Genomic DNA, 19,587 nt, shown 5'->3' on the forward strand with positions numbered 1-19,587 from the left:
TAATCAGTCCATGTGATGTCCGAATGCAAAACACTAATGTTTTTACACCAAGACCGATGGTCCATGTATAAAAAAAATTATCAGCATAATATAAGTCAATGGGTTCGTAAAAAAACAAAAAAAAACAACACATACTGGTTACCCTCCGTGTCCCATACGCTTCTTATGGATACAGTAGAATTATAAGGCTGTGTGCACACGATGCAGATTTGCAGCGGTTCCGCAGCGGATTTTACCACGCAGAAACGTTGCATATCCACATTGTGATGTACAGTAGCCTTAAAATCAATGTAAAAAAAAAAAACGCTGTGCAGACGCTGCAGATTTTTCCGCGGTACAAAATCCGCAGCATGTTACTTCTTTTGTGCGGTTTTCCATCTCCCCTGTCACCAAATCCGCAGGGGGAAAACCGCACAAAAACCGCATGAAAACCACATGAAAAATGGAAGAAATCCGCAGAAAAATGCAGGTCATTTGACCCGCGGATTTCTTCCATTCTGCGCGGAAAAATCTGCAAGGCCAAAAAGTACATCTGCACTCAGCCTAAAGATAGGAAATGGTATTTGACCTTCATTATTTATTAAACTGTTTATAAATGTTCACACTTGAAACATTTAAATGTTGTTTCTTTTTCCAGGTGGAAAAAACCAGCACCACAGAATGTTTTCACGGTGATATTAATAGGAGGTGTATTCAAAGAATATTTAAAAGGTTTTTTTCATGTAGATCTTACAGCAAAATCTGATCTAAAACCCACATCAAAAACCACTTCAAACGCTCTTTAAATAAACCTCCTATTAATTTCATTTTCTGTTCATATAGTGAGATGGTTTTTTACCGGTTATTTTTTTTATATATAGTGGGTAAAATAAGTACCGTATTTGATGTACTGCCAATTTAGCAACTTTTCCCACCTACAAAGAAAGGAGAGGTCTGTAATTTTTATGGTAGGCACAGTTCAACTGAGAGAGACAGAATCTAAAAATATAAACCAGAAAACCACATTGTATGATATTTAAATAATTAAATTTCATTTTATTGCATGAAATAAGTACACTGCTAAAAAATACACTATAATTCCACATCCTAGATATCAATGAATGAAATATTCCAGTTGCAAATCTTTATTCATTACATAGTGGAATGCGTTGAGAGTAAAACATAAAAATCATCAATGTAAATCAAAATTAATATCTTATGGAGGTCTGGATTTGGAATGATACTCAAAATCAAAGTGGAAAATCAAATTACAGGCTGATCCAACTTCAGTGGAAATGTCTCAAGACAAGGAAATGATGCTCAGTAGTGTGTGTGGCCTCCACGTGCCTGTTTGACCTCCCTACAACTCCTGGACATGCTCCTGATGAGGCGGCAGGTATTCTCCTGGGGCATCTCCGCCCAGGCTTGGATTGAAGCATCAGTGAACTCTTGAACAGTCTGTTGTGCAAAGTGGCATTGGTAGATGGAACGAGACATGATGTCCCAGGTGTGCATGGTACGTGTGCCATGCAATATTTTTCTCGCACCCATGGACTTGCATTGGCAAGTGCAATCGGATTCTCGATGCTGCAATTTTTTTATGAGTCTGATCCGAGCTGAGAAATAACTTGCAGATGAGCACTGACTCATTTACTGAAATTGGTCAGAGTGCATTGCGATGTTTTCTCACTTTGCACTCATCAGACTGATACGCCAGTGTGAGTGAGCCCTAACACCTATACTCACCTCCGATGCAGGAGCTGTTCCAGCAGTGTTGGCAGCGGCTCTCCCAGGCTCGCGTCACACTGTTATGTCACGCGGTCCCTGCAGCCGATCACAGGCTGCTTCACTCTCCTCTCCTTCGGATGAATCAGACATCCGGACGAAGTGCAACAGCCACAATGAACAATATGAAAGTACGGTAACTAGGATGACACCTGAGAAAAAACAAATCACCTCTCTTGAATGGTAACACATGGATATGTGAATGTAGCCTAATAAAGATGGATATGTAGACTGGTCAATTTTACTTTATGGAATGTGTTCTATTTATCAGGTTTTTTCCACAGTTTCTTTCATTTTCCACCTTGAGAGTGCGGCTTCTGGGCAAAAGAAAAATACAGTAACCAGATCCAATTTATATCTGTCACGTCTCATTCCCATGGGCTGTATGACATATGTTATAGCTTTTCACAGATACTGCAGATAACATTATTCACTTATAAAAGTGCAAGGTGACAAACATGTCAGCTCTGAGTAGGTGCATAGTCACATCTGTGTAGATTGAGAGTTGTGAATATTAACCAGCAGCTTATAAAACTAAGAGGTTTTCTCCTTTAGAAAATTAATTTTCAGATATCTTATTTGGCAATTTTAAGTTTTGAGTTCCCCATGTGGGACCCTCATCTAATACCCAAATAGGAAAGTATCTGCAAAGGGCGTTTTTTTCTCTAGAGGACCAGACATGTCCATATTTTGCCTGGATAGCCCAGTGATTTTAAAGGAGTTGTCCTCTACTAGGACAACCCCTTCTTAAACTAAATGTTCAGCCCCAATAAAATAATAGAGCCTATACTCAACTCCCGTTCTGGTGCCGTTCCCGCGGTGTCGGGAATCGCAGTCCCAGGACTGTGATGCGGTGGGATGACACGTCATGCTCAGCACCCAATCAGCGCTGACGTCACTGTCTCCGCCTTCGGACAAACTGAACATGAGGAAGAAGTCCGTGCTGCAGCTGATCCCGACTTCCTCTTCATGTTTCGTTTGTCCAAATGCGGAGACAGTGGTGCCAGCGTTGATTAAGCACCAAGCTCACGTGTCAGTGTCACAACACCGCATCGGAGCCCCAGGACCGTGAGAGCCGACACCGCGGGAGTTGAGAATATGCTTTATTATTTTGTCGAGGCCAAACATTTATTTTAAGAAGGGGTTTTCCTAGGAGTGAAGAACCCCTTTAATAAGCCACACAAAATGCTATCTCTCCTTTCGGGGTGTTCCTGGGGTATTAAATATTGGCTTCTGGGTTACATCATATACTACAACAGGTCACTGGTGTCCCAGCAGAGATACAGTGTGGCACCGATTCATCAAGTCAGATGTTTTTCACGCCAATCTTGAGGGGGCGGGATGGAGTGCAAGGAGCCTCAATTCAGTAAGAGAAGCCCAGTGGAGTGCGCTTTCATACACCTTACCACAAATCATTGTCCAGTCAATGACTGGAGTAAGATTTTTTTGGTGTATGGAACGTCAATGATTGTCATAAAATTGACAAGTGAGGTTCCCCACATCCAGCTCCAACAGGTAAGGTGGAAAGTGACATGGAAGTGGCAAAAAAAAATTTCAGCATTGCAGTGCACAAAGATTTTGCGGAATTTAAAAGCATTTTACTCCAATTTCCTGGTGTAAAAGCTTTGATAAATTGGGGCCTTTTTGTTTATAGCCAGGGATCCTTGTGTCAAGAAGCGATTATCCAACCTCTACAAAGGGCTAATTCGCATGGCTGCATTGTGGCTGCATGTTCTCTTGCATTATAACAGCAATTCCTGGACAGACTCTGGGTCTTGGGATCCCAACACGCAGCCTCATAGGCAAACAGGACTTGATGACATACAGTATACCCTATTTTACAGCCAAGTTCTGGAGACCCTCGGCTAGCCGACGCAGCCGTGTTGGGGCAGTCGGAGATGTACGTCTGTAAATAATAATGTTGCACAGGAAACAGATCTGTGTTTATCTGAGGTTTTAATTTCTCGTCCTAAGCTGCACATAGTCAGTGCATAGGGTAAAATATATGTTTCCAATTACATACATTTTTGCTACCTGCAGTCCACTTCCAGGAGGCCCCCGATGTAATACTAGCAGCTGTTTAACCACATACACTTTACTTCACAATGACATCTTAAATTAAGGGGGGTCCTTTAACAGCACAGAGAAATTCATAGTCATCATGTCCGTCCATACATCTTGTATGAATAGTGATAGTCCTATGACTATTCCATTATACAGCATTACTCACATAAACCTCAACGTCCAATTCACTACATTCTCCTCATACAGAGACAAAGTACAGCATGTGACAGAGTATTACACCAAGTGAACATATTGGCGGCCTTCCGAAATGAATTAATCATTTGGGCTGTCATGTCTCTGCGTAAAATGGCCTTAAAGGGTTTGACCTATGTTCTGTCCCCAGGAACGCGCTACCCCATTGTCTCCTGGCTTCCTGATGATTGATAGCTTGGATGAGAGGTATGGCTTCGCTGTTGGCCCAAACCGCACATTGTCTGATGCTGCTAGTAAATGCAGCTCTGTCCTTGCAGCATTGGAGGCATACATGGGGCGGTGAAGCTGGCCAGATGCAGAGCCACGCTCGCAAACTCTATAGAAAAGATCTTGTAAGCGCTGCGCTTCTTGCCAAGACACCGCCCACCACTGATAGACTGCAGCAATAACTGGTAACCAAGGCAATGAGCGGTAAACTAGAGAGTTAAAAATTCCTACTTCCTAGAGAACATTGGTTATTTTTTAATTAGAGGAAAATTGCAAAATTGCTTGTTTTTTACAATCTATTTGCAATTTTACCCATTTAAGAGGATGAGACAACCCATTTATTATCGTGGGGACATGAAGACAAAAGTTGACCTGCTACCGTGATAAAATGGGAGCACAATTTTCTTCTTGATACTTACTGCAACTTTATTCCAAGTTATGGACAACCTGATGTCACCGCTGAGTATTCTGCGCCTATAGCTAGAGCTGTAAAACTCTAATCTTGTGACCGCCTTGCCTTTTTATATCATTTGTTGCTTTCCATTCTCTCATCTGCTTTGATATCTGACCTATAATTTGTTATTGCATCTATAACAATACACAAGTAAACAGATTTGTTTACGCCGGTAAATTAATTAGAACAATAAGCTGCAGCGCTTGCCGTACACTGTGTGTAGAGTGTAAAGTCCCACACTGCTCTAGATTAATTATACATATTAAATTCTTTTATTCACTTTGTTCAACAATGAATTAATAATGGAAATCTCCCATTTAACCGAAGATCCTGTGATTACGAGTGGAGTAATCACATTTAGGGGTCATTCAGACGCAAGTGGTTGCGCTCATTGTTTTTTCTTGGCCAAAATATAATGGAGGTTTCTGAAGATTTTCCTAGCACATAGTCTGTGAAAAACATACAGCTCCACGGATGACAACTGAGAGTTGTCCGATATTTTCGCTGACCCATAAACTTGCATGGGTGAGTTAGTTTCGATACTCAGATCAATATCGGACAAGCCCCATGCTTTTGTGTGGACCACATGGTCCAAGAAAAAGATCAGACATTATTTACCCGCCGGCTACCATACTATCTGAAAAACACAGATGGCGCTCATACGAGAAAAACTGACGCCTGAACGAGCCTTTACAGGTGAATTGTTATGGAGCCATACAATTGGATATGGAATATTAAGAAGGGAAGGTTTGTGTATAAACATATGCATCTAATCATAATGTGTAATACGGTAATAATTCCATCAGACATAAGCAGAAAGCATGAGAATGAGAAAACATTGCTGTTCACAGGATACGTTTGGACGGTGCAGAAGACACGTGTAATGCACATGGGTAGGACATGGACACAAGTATCAGTCACAGATATTCTTCTAATTGTCATTTTCAATTTGTTGCATCACATTGGTTGTCGCTATAATCATGTCATACATCCTAAGTCTTCACTATCAATATTCATCATAGACAAGTTCCTACGGTAGATAATACTGCTCAGATCCGACATCAGACCAGCACCCTGGCATACCGGCACTCTGAAATACCGGCACCTGCAGCATCTGTCAACTTCTACGCCTGATTCCTTTCAGGCCTTACAGGATTCAGTACTACAAAGTGGAAGTTGGCGGCGTATTCACTAATATAAGACTGGTTTACCAATAGTAAGTATATATATATATATATATATATACACACACAACGGTATATACTGTATATATCTACACTGTGGGAGTCTATAGTTGGAATCATGCTGGTGCAAACGTCTACAGAAGAACGATTAGCAAACACTACAGTTTTGGACAGCAGAAAAAAGATTTATGGCAGATAGGAGTAAAAAAGTCAACTGGATTTTTCAGTTGTTCTGAATTTGATCAATTGGTGATTTGTCATTTCAACTTATGATATTGTCGTCCAAGACTACAGTATTGAGAACTGATTTTCAGTTGGGGATATTTCTGCAACAAAACTGTCTCATTTTAATATTCCCCTACAGTATATTTTCAATGCTTAGAATAGTGCAAACAGATATCTAAAGCTACAGGTACATATTGTGATGCTAGTCTCTACTCAATGTGACGTTAGTCACCAATCACGGACTTACCGGTGTCAGTACCAAGACGGCTCATAATAGACAAAGGGAAAATACAAAAGCGTAGTCAAGTCACAGTCCGAGGTCAGAGTATCAGGAAGGTAGCAGATCAAGACAAATTGGTAAGTCAAAAAGATGGTCAGAGGTAAATCCAAGGTCGGCAAATGAGATCAGAATACAACTCAGAGCACAAAGCAAACACACACCACTTGAGCAAAGCTACAATTGGCAATGGTCTGACCATTGTCAGAGTGCCAAATAGGCCTGTAATCACCCAGAATGAATGACACATACATGGAGGAGATCCCACAGACCCAGGCAGATTGGACGACTGAGCTGTCAATCACAATACTCACACTGCAGCCTCAGACTGGGCAGTAGAGCTTGCACTCACAATCCCGACAGCTTAGCCAGGACTTGAGCTCATAAGGTGGCAGGGCTGTCATTCACAGTGTTCCTAGGACATCGTGAGTGATGGAATTGTGACATATATAAAGATTATACCCTATACTAGAGCTAAGCAAAAAGACTCACAGGCTCAGTAGCCGTATCCGTAGTCCATGGAAGATGGAGTAAAGTCCTGCAAACTCCTTCCTACCTGCTGACATCCCAGATACCTTTTCTCATTAGTAGGCTTGGTCCAACATCATCACACCCTGACCCATGACATTGCACCAGACCTACTAATTCGAACAGGCGTCGGGGACCCCATCAGTTAGGAGGTCCCTTAGTTCACAGTGCTCTAGCTCAGTGCCTACACACTACTGATGTGGCCGCTGACCCAAGCTCCTGCAAATCTTTTTGCTCAACAATAGCATATAGAAGTAAGGAAGCACAGATGTTTTCTGCACCAAAAAGGGCAGCCACTCCAGTAAGGGTCTACAAAGACACAATCCTTCTTCCACAAACAAACTTTTTGCCAACAGTCTTTAAGTTCCTTAGGAACGTCGGTGACCAACAAAAAGGTCAGTTACGTCTTTGACTTGAGGGATCACTTCACTAATACACAATGTCTTCGAGAGCAACTTAATGAGTAACCGTAATTTACATTATTATTTCATAAATCAATAGTACACCTGCAAATAAGAAACTTTGTAATATATCTTATCAGAGAAATCTGCTTCTTTCTCCTCTTGGACTGATCTTTCACTCTCAATTCACAAGTAAAATCTGTATTCAGTGAAGACAAAATTACACATTATTGACATAGAATTTTAAATGCATCAAAGTAGTTTCCTATGAAGGGGGATGAGGATGATGAGCGGGAGGCAGACACACGCATTGTGCTGCAAGTTCTCCTGAGATGACAGTTACACTTCTCCACAGAACTCTATGAGCACCAACTGTCATCTATCTCAGTAACGGCAGATCAGCATTCAATAAAGACAGATTTTACCTATGAATTCAGAATTTTGAGAACGAAAGATCAGTCCAGAAGGAGAAAAAGGCAGATTTCTATAATAAGGAATATTACAAGCTTTCTTATTTTCATGGGTACTATTAATTTATGGTAAAAAACATGATTAATCTTTAAATATACTAGACTTTTTTTTTTATTAGGGGAAATGTTCTTTAAGGACGTCTGCACTGGGCCACAGGACACGTACTGTACTGTAAGACGTCTGAAGAAAATCCACTGACGGACGATTAATAATCTCCTGACAATGCAAATTCCTTTCAATAGGAATCACTGAGCACAAACATCAAATTGCCTAAATTCCCATAATAGAGAAAAAAAATGTCATTTTCAGAAGGGGACACTCAACACTAAAAATACTATTACCCACAGAGGGACGTTACATTGTATTTGATCACTACTTGCACTTAGCATTTCTTTAGAAACTTACTTTAGGCAACAATCTTGCCAGACAATCTATTGTTCCCTGATAACCAGGACTCCAGAGGGTTTAGTCCTATTAGCAGAATCACATTTGAAGACATAAAGGATCGAAACGTGTCAGTAACCATAGATATATAGGTAAATGTAACCAGTCATACCATTTGTTATCATGCACAGCTGTGATGCCACCTGCAAAAGATGCCCAAGTATCAATGTGAATTACCATATGAAACCAGCACACATCATCGCCACACATAGGCAATGCCAGAATCATCCCAGACCATGCAATATCTGAATAGCAAAACATACTGTGCATCCTTCTGTCCTAGCATAACTATACTCATTAACGTGATCACTATACCACACATCTGCGAGGACTTTGTATGGTCTCCCCGTGTTTGCGTGAGTTTTCTCCGGATTCTCCGGTTTCCTCCCACACTCCAAAGACATACTGATAGGGAATCTAGAGAGTGAGCCCTGATGGGGACAGCCATGATGATGTCAGTAAAGCGCTGTGGAATTAATGGCGCTATATGAGCGAGTTTAAACAAATAAATACATTGCGACAATGCCAGATAATCCGGTCCATCTTGTGCTATTCTGTGCCGCTACAGAGCAATACAAGCTCATCTCTTCTTGTTACCTGCAACACAATGACGTATGGACTGCGCTGTGATCAGAGTACACTCACATTGTGCCACAGCGTACCCCTATACATAACAGCACCATCTGTCTGCGGCATTACAGCTGGCGCGTTACATGATACATATGATGGGTGATGCCCTATACAGAAGTGCACAGATCAGCACTAACCTACCACCTGGGTACAGCAACTAGTGATGAGCGAGTATACTCATTACCCGAGATGTCCCCAGCATGCTCCATCTCCTCACATCTGTTGTATACTCCTCCACCTCCTCACTATATACCTGCTGTATACTCCTCCACCTCCTCACTATATACCTGCTGTATACTCCTCCACCTCCTCACTATATACCTGCTGTATACTCCTCCACCTCCTCACTATATACCTGCTGTATACTCCTCCACCTCCTCACTATATACCTGCTGTATACTCCTCCACCTCCTCACTATATACCTGCTGTATACTCCTCCACCTCCTCACTATATACCTGCTGTATACTCCTCCACCTCCTCACTATATACCTGCTGTATACTCCTCCACCTCCTCACTATATACCTGCTGTATACTCCTCCACCTCCTCACTATATAACTGCTGTATACTCCTCCACCTCCTCACTATATACCTGCTGTATACTCCTCCACCTCCTCACTATATACCTGCTGTATACTCCTCCACCTCCTCACTATATACCTGCTGTATACTCCTCCACCTCCTCACTATATACCTGCTGTATACTCCTCCACCTCCTCACTATATACCTGCTGTATACTCCTCCACCTCCTCACTATATACCTGCTGTATACTCCTCCACCTCCTCACTATATACCTGCTGTATACTCCTCCACCTCCTCACTATATACCTGCTGTATACTCCTCCATCTGCTCACTATATATGTGCTGTATACTCCTCCACCTCCTCACTATATATCTGCTGTATACCCCTCCACCTCCTCACTATATACCTGCTGTATACTCTTCCATCTCCTCACTATGTTCTGTATACTCCTCCACCTCTCCTCACTATATACCTGCTGTATACTCCTCCACCTCTCCTCACTATATACCTGCTGTATACTCCTCCATCTCTTCACTATATATCTGCTGTATACTCCTCCACCTCTCCTCACTATATACCTGCTGTATACTCCTCCATCTCCTCACTATATACCTGCTGTATACTCCTCCATCTGCTCACTATATATGTGCTGTATACTCCTCCACCTCCTCACTATATATCTGCTGTATACTCCTCCACCTCCTCACTATATACCTGCTGTATACTCCTCCACCTCCTCACTATATATCTGCTGTATACCCCTCCACCTCCTCACTATATACCTGCTGTATACTCTTCCATCTCCTCACTATGTTCTGTATACTCCTCCACCTCTCCTCACTATATACCTGCTGTATACTCCTCCACCTCTCCTCACTATATACCTGCTGTATACTCCTCCACCTCTCCTCACTATATACCTGCTGTATACTCCTCCATCTACTCACTATATACCTGCTGTATACTCCTCCACCTCTCCTCACTATATACCTGCTGTATACTCCTCCATCTCTTCACTATATATCTGCTGTATACTCCTCCACCTCTCCTCACTATATACCTGCTGTATACTCCTCCATCTCCTCACTATATACCTGCTGTATACTCCTCCATCTCCTCACTATATACCTGCTGTATACTTCTCCACCTCTCCTCACTATATACCTGCTGTATACTCCTCCATCTCCTCACTATATACCTGCTGTATACTCCTCCACCTCCTCAATATATATTTGATGCATACTACTCCACATACAATAAATATTTAGGAGTAGTATACAGCAGATATACAGTGAGGAGATGGAGGAGGATATAGCAGGTATATAGTGAGGAGATGGAGGAATATACAGCAGGCATTATTTAGGAGGTGGAGTAGTATACAGTAGGTATACAGTGAGAAGTATACAGCAGGCATATAGTGAGGAGGTGGAGGAGTATACAGCAGATATATAGTGAGGAGATGGAGGAGTATACAGCACATATATAGTGAGGAGATGGAGGAGTATACAGCACGTATATAGTGAGGAGATGGAGGAGTATACAGCACGTATATAGTGAGGAGATGGAGGAGTATACAGCAGGCATATAGTGAGGAGGTGGAGAAGTATACAACAGGTATATAGTGAGAAGGAGGAGTATACAGCAGGTATATAGTGAGGAGTATACAGCAGGTATATAGTGAGGAGGAGTATACAGCAGGTATATAGTGAGGAGTATACAGCAGGTATATAGTGAGGAGGAGTATACAGCAGGTATATAGTGAGGAGTATACAGCAGGTATATAGTGAGGAGGAGTATACAGCAGGTTTATAGTGTGGAGGAGTATACAGCAGGTTTATAGTGAGGAGGAGCATACAGCAGGTATATAGTGAGGAGTATACAGCAGGTTTATAGTAAGGAGGAGTATACAGCAGGTATATAGTGAGGAGGAATATACAGCAGGTATATAGACCATCAGACCATGGTGTGATCCATGTATATCCCATCCATTTGTAGCATACACTAAACACATCTTATGATCATGGTACCTGGCATGTATCTCTGTGACACACACAGCCATGCCCACCATGCCCTCCTGTGTGCCTTGCCCACCATGCCCTCCTGTGTGCCATGCCCACCATGCCCTCCTGTGTGCCTTGCCCACCATGCCCTCCTGTGTGCCATGACAACCATCCCCAGGTATTCCTGTGCCACAGAGAACAGAACATTGTCTTCTTGCTCCATACACAACTATGTCTGATGTGAAGACTGCGCTGTCATCAGACTGTGCTGCACCAGACACTGAGCAGTGCGAGCCCCACAGCCGTCAGTGACCAGCAGCCTATATGAGGAGCCCCCCGCACCTCACACTGATCAGCTGCTGGCGGGCAGGAGCCGTATACAGAAGTGCACACATCAGCGCTCGCACTAACCTCTCACCCGGGCGTAGCAGCAGCTGCACTGAGACAGGACTTTACGGAAGAGGTTCTGGCAAGCACAGCCGTGGCGTGGTTTGCCCCCTCTCATTGCTCCCCAGGCATGGCGAGCCCGGTCCAAAGCATGCCAAGGATGATGAGGCGGCAGCCCCGCTCTCTGCACTCAGCACAGAAGCAGAGAGGAGAGGGAGGGACGAAGATGGCCGGGAGGAGCCGGCTCACATACACTGTTATTACAGACGTTATATAGAGAGGAGCCAGCTGCTGCTGATAAGCTCCCCACACTGCGCGCTACAAGCGAGCTCCACACTGCGCGCTACAAGCGAGCTCCACACTGCGCGCTACAAGCGAGCTCCACACTGCGCGGGCATGATGTACTGCTGAGAGGAAGAGGCACGGGCACTTCAGGGACTGGGCGGCCTCTGTACCCTGTAGTGTCTGCTGTGTACTCCTCACTATATACCTGCTGTATACTCCTCCATCTCCTCACTATATACCTGCTGTATACTCCTCCATCTCCTCACTATATACCTGCTGTATACTCCATCTCCTCACTATATACCTGCTGTATACTCCTCCATCTCCTCACTATATACCTGCTGTATACTCCTCCATCTCCTCACTATATACGTGCTGTATACTCCTCCATCTCCTCACTATATACCTGCTGTATACTCCTCCATCTCCTCACTATATACCTGCTGTATACTCCATCTCCTCACTATATACCTGCTGTATACTCCTCCATCTCCTCACTATATACCTGCTGTATACTCCATCTCCTCACTATATACCTGCTGTATACTCCTCCATCTCCTCACTATATACCTGCTGTATACTCCTCCATCTCCTCACTATATACGTGCTGTATACTCCTCCATCTCCTCACTATATACGTGCTGTATACTCCTCCATCTCCTCACTATATACCTGCTGTATACTCCTCCATCTCCTCACTATATACCTGCTGTATACTCCTCCATCTCCTCACTATATACGTGCTGTATACTCTTCCATCTCCTCACTATATATGTGCTGTATACTCCTCCATCTCCTCACTATATACCTGCTGTATACTCCTCCATCTCCTCACTATATACCTGCTGTATACTCCTCCATCTCCTCACTATATACCTGCTGTATACTCCTCCATCTCCTCACTATATACGTGCTGTATACTCCTCCATCTCCTCACTATATACCTGCTGTATACTCCTCCATCTCCTCACTATATACCTGCTGTATACTCCATCTCCTCACTATATACCTGCTGTATACTCCTCCATCTCCTCACTATATACCTGCTGTATACTCCTCCATCTCCTCACTATATACGTGCTGTATACTCCTCCATCTCCTCACTATATACGTGCTGTATACTCCTCCATCTCCTCACTATATACCTGCTGTATACTCCTCCATCTCCTCACTATATACCTGCTGTATACTCCTCCATCTCCTCACTATATACGTGCTGTATACTCCTCCATCTCCTCACTATATACGTGCTGTATACTCCTCCATCTCCTCACTATATACCTGCTGTATACTCCTCCATCTCCTCACTATATACCTGCTGTATACTCCTCCATCTCCTCACTATATACGTGCTGTATACTCCTCCATCTCCTCACTATATACCTGCTGTATACTCCATCTCCTCACTATATACCTGCTGTATACTCCTCCATCTCCTCACTATATACCTGCTGTATACTCCTCCATCTCCTCACTATATACCTGCGGTATACTCCTCCATCTCCTCACTATATACCTGCTGTATACTCCTCCATCTCCTCACTATATACCTGCTGTATACTCCTCCATCTCCTCACTATATACCTGCTGCATACTCCTCCATCTCCTCACTATATACCTGCTGCATACTCCTCCATCTCCTTACTATATACCTGCTGTATACTCCACCACCTCCTCACTATATACGTGCTGTATACTCCTCCATCTCCTCACTATATATGTGCTGTATACTCCTCCATCTCCTCACTATATACCTGCTGTATACTCCTCCACCTCCTCACTATATATCTGCTGTATACTCCTCCATCTCCTCACTATATACCTAATAATAATAATAATAATCTTTATTTTTATATAGCGCTAACATATTCCGCAGCGCTTTACAGTTTGCACACATTATCATCACTGTCCCCGATGGGGCTCACAATCTGAATTCCCTATCAGTATGTCTTTGGAGTGTGGGAGGAAACCGGAGTGCCCGGAGGAAACCCACGCAAACACGGGGAGAACATACAAACTCCTTGCAGATACCTACTGTATACTCCTCCACCTCCTCACTATATACCTGCTGTATACTCCTCCATCTCCTTACTATATACCTGCTGTATACTCCACCATCTCCTCACTATATATCTGTTGTATACTCCTCCACCTCCTCACTATATACCTGCTGTATACTCCTCCATCTCCTCACTATATACCTGCTGTATACTCCTCCATCTCCTCACTATATACCTGCTGTATACTCCTCCATCTCCTCAGTATATACCTGCTGTATACTCCTCCATCTCCTCACTATATACCTGCTGTATACTCCACCATCTCCTCACTATATATCTGTTGTATACTCCTCCACCTCCTCACTATATACCTGCTGTATACTCCTCCATCTCCTCACTATATACCTGCTGTATACTCCTCCATCTCCTCACTATATACCTGCTGTATACTCCTTCATCTCCTCACTATATACCTGCTGTATACTCCTTCATCTCCTCACTATATACCTGCTGTATACTCCTCCATCTCCTCACTATATACCTGCTGTATACTCCTTCATCTCCTCACTATATACCTGCTGTATACTCCTTCATCTCCTCACTATATACCTGCTGTATACTCCTCCATCTCCTCACTATATACCTGCTGTATACTCCTCCATCTCCTCACTATATACCTGCTGTATACTCCTTCATATCCTCACTATATACCTGCTGTATACTCCTCCATCTCCTCACTATATATGTGCTGTATACTCCGCCACCTCCTCACTATATATGTGCTGTATACTCCTCCATTTCCTCACTATATACCTGCTGTATACTCCTCCATCTCCTCACTATATACCTGCTGTATACTCCTTCATATCCTCACTATATACCTGCTGTATACTCCTCCATCTCCTCACTATATATGTGCTGTATACTCCGCCACCTCCTCACTATATATGTGCTGTATATTCCTCCATTTCCTCACTATATACCTGCTGTATACTCCTCCATCTCTTCACTATATATGTGCTGTATACTCTTCCATCTTTTCACTATATACCTACTGTATACTCCTCCATCTCCTCACTATATACCTGTTGTATACTCCTCCATCTACTCACTATATATGTGCTGTATACTCCTATATCTCCTCACTATATATGTGCTGTATACTCTTCCATCTCATCACTATATATGTGCTCTATACTCCTCTATCTCTTCACTATATACGTGCTGTATACTCCTCCATCTCCTGACTATATACCTTCTGTATACTCCTCCATCTTTTCACTATATACCTGCTGTATACTCCTTCATCTCCTCACTATATATGTGCTGTATACTCCTCCATCTCACTATATATGTGCTGTATACTCCTCCATCTCACTATATATGTGCTGTATACTCCACCTCCTCACTATATATGTGCTGTATACTCCGCCACCTCCTCACTATATATGTGCTGTATACTCCTCCATCTCCTCACTATATACCTGCTGTATACTCCACCATCTCCTCACTATATATGTGCTGTATACTCCTCCACCTCCTCACTATACACCTGCTGTATACTCCTCCATCTCCTCACTATATACCTGCTGTATACTCCTCCACCTCCTCACTATATATCTGCTGTATACTCCTCCATCTCCTCACTATATACCTAATAATAATAATAATAATCTTTATTTTTATATAGCGCTAACATATTCCGCAGCGCTTTACAGTTTGCACACATTATCATCACTGTCCCCGATGGGGCTCACAATCTGAATTCCCTATCAGTATGTCTTTGGAGTGTGGGAGGAAACCGGAGTGCCCGGAGGAAACCCACGCAAACACGGGGAGAACATACAAACTCCTTGCAGATACCTACTGTATACTCCTCCACCTCCTCACTATATACCTGCTGTATACTCCTCCATCTCCTCACTATATACCTGCTGTATACTCCTCCATCTCCTCACTATATACCTGCTGTATACTCCACCATCTCCTCACTATATATCTGTTGTATACTCCTCCACCTCCTCACTATATACCTGCTGTATACTCCTCCATCTCCTCACTATATACCTGCTGTATACTCCTCCATCTCCTCACTATATACCTGCTGTATACTCCTCCATCTCCTCAGTATATACCTGCTGTATACTCCTCCATCTCCTCACTATATACCTGCTGTATACTCCTCCATCTCCTCACTATATACCTGCTGTATACTCCTCCATCTCCTCACTATATACCTGCTGTATACTCCACCATCTCCTCACTATATATCTGTTGTATACTCCTCCACCTCCTCACTATATACCTGCTGTATACTCCTCCATCTCCTCACTATATACCTGCTGTATACTCCTCCATCTCCTCACTATATACCTGCTGTATACTCCTTCATCTCCTCACTATATACCTGCTGTATACTCCTTCATCTCCTCACTATATACCTGCTGTATACTCCTCCATCTCCTCACTATATACCTGCTGTATACTCCTTCATCTCCTCACTATATACCTGCTGTATACTCCTTCATCTCCTCACTATATACCTGCTGTATACTCCTCCATCTCCTCACTATATACCTGCTGTATACTCCTCCATCTCCTCACTATATACCTGCTGTATACTCCTTCATCTCCTCACTATATACCTGCTGTATACTCCTCCATCTCCTCACTATATATGTGCTGTATACTCCGCCACCTCCTCACTATATATGTGCTGTATACTCCTCCATTTCCTCACTATATACCTGCTGTATACTCCTCCATCTCCTCACTATATACCTGCTGTATACTCCTTCATATCCTCACTATATACCTGCTGTATACTCCTCCATCTCCTCACTATATATGTGCTGTATACTCCGCCACCTCCTCACTATATATGTACTGTATATTCCTCCATTTCCTCACTATATACCTGCTGTATACTCCTCCATCTCTTCACTATATATGTGCTGTATACTCTTCCATCTTTTCACTATATACCTGCTGTATACTCCTCCATCTCCTCACTATATACCTGTTGTATACTCCTCCATCTACTCACTATATATGTGCTCTATACTCCTCTATCTCTTCACTATATACGTGCTGTATACTCCTCCATCTCCTGACTATATACCTGCTGTATACTCCTCCATCTTTTCACTATATACCTGCTGTATACTCCTTCATCTCCTCACTATATATGTGCTGTATACTCCTCCATCTCACTATATATGTGCTGTATACTCCTCCATCTCACTATATATGTGCTGTATACTCCACCTCCTCACTATATATGTGCTGTATACTCCGCCACCTCCTCACTATATATGTGCTGTATACTCTTCCATCTTTTCACTATATACCTGCTGTATACTCCTCCAACTCCTCACTATATACCTGCTGTATACTCCTTCATCTCCTCACTATATACATGCTGTATACTCCTCCATCTCCTCACTATATATGTGCTGTATACTCCTCCATCTCCTCACTATATATGTGCTGTATACTCTTCCATCTTTTCCTCTTCGCCACGACAGCACCCACTGAGAGAGGGGATCCGCCCCCGGAACAGGAAACCTACAGAGAGATAAATGGGGCGGTCCCCCTCGCTCCCTCAGTTTTGGTTTCCTGTTCCTGGAAAGGAACCCACAGAAGAGAATTCCTGGTCTGTTAGCCGCCTGCGTGCAGAATATGAGCAGCAGGGGCCCCAGGACTGGAGGCAGCATCGGGCGGAGAGGTGTGTTCCCCCCCCAGAGCTGGTAATGCAGGTGAGGCCGGAGGTGACAGCGGCGCCAAGGCTCACTAGGGGAGAGGGACATGGCTATACCCCCCCCCCTGGGGGGGCAGGCGCATTACAAGTACCATATGGGGCATACTGGGCCGCGCGCCCCCCCCCCCCGAGGCAGAAGAGCTCGAGCGCCGTGCTGAGCAGTGCCACCGGGATTCATACCTGCGGCAGGGGTTAATGGACAAGGACCCTGTGGATGGCGAAGCGCAGATGCGCGGTGAGCATCGCCGGCCGCATCACTATTCACAGTGACCGAGCGTTCCCCCAGCTGAGGCAACCCGGAAGTGGTTGAAGACTTCCGGGTTCAGGACAGGAGGCAGAGACCGCGGGACAGCGCCCGCGCATGCGCAGTAGAAGAAAAAAAAAAAAGGGAGAGGAAGAGGAGCAGCTATAGCAAGGCTTTAAAAGGAAGCCGCAGACACAGCGCTACTGCGCAGTCATGTCGTCCTTAGATGACCCAGCTTCGCTCCCGTTAGGTCAGCCAGTGGAATCCCCACATGGCAGTAGACAGAGCAGTGCTACAAGGAGAAGCAGTAGCACCAGGAAAAGTGGCAGCTCCAGGAAGGAATCTAGTGAACCTTCCAGGCAAGATGAGCCCTTAGAGAAGAAACGCAAGGAGAAAAAGTCGTCCCATGCCTCGCCTCAGCCTGGGTCGCGGACACCACAGCCGGTAGCTTACTGACGAAACTCACGGGTGAGTGTTTTTTGGTCAGAATAAATGATTGATGGCCTTCTCTTTCTGGTCCATACCCCTTTAGGCTAAAAGAACGGAGAAGGCGAAACATAGAGAGTGTGCCTTATGTTCTCAGCCCCTCCCAGACTGCCACCCTAAGAGATTATGCCAATCCTGTATTGAAGAGGCCTTACAGGAGGAATCCTCACGGAAAAAGGAGGATATCCGGGCAATGATAAGAGAGGAGCTACGGGCCTTAGGCGGTTCCAGTAGTTTGGGGGGTCACTCCTCAGTGAGAGAAATATGTTCGCCAAGAGGAGAAGTTTCGCTGGCGTCAAAGTCGCCGTCAGAAACTGGGGATCTAGATTCCGATAAGTCCCAGGAATACCTGTCCTCAGAGGACGAGGACCAGACGTGTTTCCCCACGGACAGTGTCAGTAATTTAGTGAAGTCTGTCCGAAATACTATGGGGTTGCCAGAGAGTAAGGACCCCAAGACCCCTCAAGACATAATGTTTGCGGGCATCTCCCGTAGAAAACTCCGGGCATTCCCAGTGGTCCCAGCGGTAAAAGAGCTAGTGAAAAGGGAGTGGGAGAAACAAGGTCAGAGAACGTTTCTCCCCTTAACGTCAAAGCGTAAGTATCCCTTTGACGATGAGGATTTAACAGCCTGGTCAAGAGCCCCCAAGGTGGATGCGGCAGTGGCCTCTACCTCTCGTAGATCCTCCTTGCCGGTAGAGGATTCGGGAACTTTGGCTGATTCTTTGGACCGTAAAACCGATACATTCCTTAAAAGATCGTGGGAAGAGTGTACGGCAGCCTTTAAGCCCGCAATAGCAGCCACGTGCACGGCAAGATAAATGTTGGTGTGGCTGAATGACTTGGAGGACAATATTAAAAATGGAGTAGCTAGAAATAGACTCCTTTCCTCTATGCCCCTCATTAAGGGAGCAGCGGCCTTCCTCTCCGACTCCTCCGCGGACTCCCTCCGGTTATCGGCTAGAGCGGCAGGACTGACCAATGCAGGCAGGCGGGCCTTATGGTTGAAGGGGTGGAAAGGAGACACACAAACAAAG

The 19,587-nt window shown here is 44.1% G+C and overlaps 1 protein-coding gene across 3 annotated transcripts in view; it reads right to left on the reverse strand.

The window, feature by feature from the left end:
• The window catches only part of ARHGEF25 (Rho guanine nucleotide exchange factor 25), a 482,441-nt gene that overhangs the window by 232,729 nt on the left and 230,125 nt on the right, over positions 1-19,587 (reverse strand). Inside the window, exon 1 of one of the 3 annotated variants that reach the window (XM_073576808.1) lies at positions 11,801-12,222. The exons of the other annotated variants lie outside the window; for them this stretch is intronic. Within the exon in view, the coding sequence (XP_073432909.1) occupies positions 11,801-11,894 (94 nt within the window). The 5' untranslated portion in view covers positions 11,895-12,222. Of the gene's footprint in view, positions 1-11,800; positions 12,223-19,587 lie in introns of those variants that run through there. 3 annotated transcript variants of the gene reach the window in all.

The sequence above is a fragment of the Dendrobates tinctorius genome, unplaced genomic scaffold, assembly GCF_039654945.1.
Source record: "Dendrobates tinctorius isolate UK_male_01 unplaced genomic scaffold, ASM3965494v1 ptg000051l, whole genome shotgun sequence".
Lineage (NCBI taxonomy): Eukaryota > Metazoa > Chordata > Amphibia > Anura > Dendrobatidae > Dendrobates > Dendrobates tinctorius.